The sequence below is a fragment of the Etheostoma spectabile genome, chromosome 22, assembly GCF_008692095.1.
Source record: "Etheostoma spectabile isolate EspeVRDwgs_2016 chromosome 22, UIUC_Espe_1.0, whole genome shotgun sequence".
NCBI lineage: Eukaryota > Metazoa > Chordata > Actinopteri > Perciformes > Percidae > Etheostoma > Etheostoma spectabile.
Window position 1 is genome coordinate 3,623,672 of NC_045754.1, and position 858 is coordinate 3,624,529.

General features: G+C 43.2%; 1 protein-coding gene across 2 annotated transcripts in view; it reads left to right on the forward strand.

Moving 5' to 3' along the window:
* Nucleotides 1–858, forward strand: part of LOC116672629 (MICOS complex subunit MIC26) — a 57,311-nt gene that overhangs the window by 39,314 nt on the left and 17,139 nt on the right. For both annotated transcript variants that reach the window (XR_004327601.1, XM_032504556.1), the window contains exon 3: nucleotides 447–569. Coding sequence is in view for 1 of the 2 variants with exons in the window: in XM_032504556.1 (XP_032360447.1) it covers nucleotides 447–569 (123 nt within the window). In the remaining variant the exon portion in view is untranslated. The remainder of the gene's footprint in view (nucleotides 1–446; nucleotides 570–858) is intronic.

Consider the following 858-nt stretch of genomic DNA (forward strand, 5'->3'; position numbering starts at 1 on the left):
CTTGTCTTGGACTCGACAAAGGTGGTCTTGACTACAGTCTTGAATTCACCAATATGGTTTTGTAAACAGACAGATTCCCCCAACAGATAAAACCCAAAAAAAAGTGACAAAATCTAAAAAAGTGACAAATGTTTAACCCTCATGTTGTCTTCGGGTCAAATTTGACCCATTTTCAATTTTTTTTTTTTAATATCCAAAATAAAGGAAGTCAAAATACGGGTAAAATGTTTTGGAAAAAGTGACAAAATTAATAAAAAAAATAAACAAACTGTGTAAAAAGCAACAAAACGTTGAGATAAGGGGGAAAACCTTTTCATGGTCAAAGGGAAGACAACACAAGGGTTAAAAAAATAAAAGCTTTTTTCAGCTTTGACTCATGACTGTGGGTTCAGTTTCAGCTGATTATTGGGGCTTTTGATTCTATATTAACACTGATTCTGTTTCAGCTGCCGTCGTTGTACACCAGGCCTGAAGCGGAGCCTCGCCGTGTGGAGACGGAGGCCGGGCCGCTGGAGCAGAGCGTGGCGTCGCTCCGAAAAATGGCGGAACCATACACGGACCAATGCCAGGTGTGTTCATATCACACAATAACTCAATAACACTTAATAACATTTTAATAGTTGGGTTTGGTTCGGTTGCAAATGCGATCTACAGCCACGGTCAGTCTAGCAACTCTCCATTGGCTTGCGAGCTCTAGTCAGGCCAATCACATCGTGTATAGAGTCGGTGGGCGGGGCTTAACGTAATGACGCCCCTCGGTTTGAGCCCAGCCAATGGGGAGTCCCCAGACCCAACATGCTTGTCAGGCTACCTACTACCTGCATGTTGGAGTTAACCCTGGTGTTGTCCTCGGGTCAA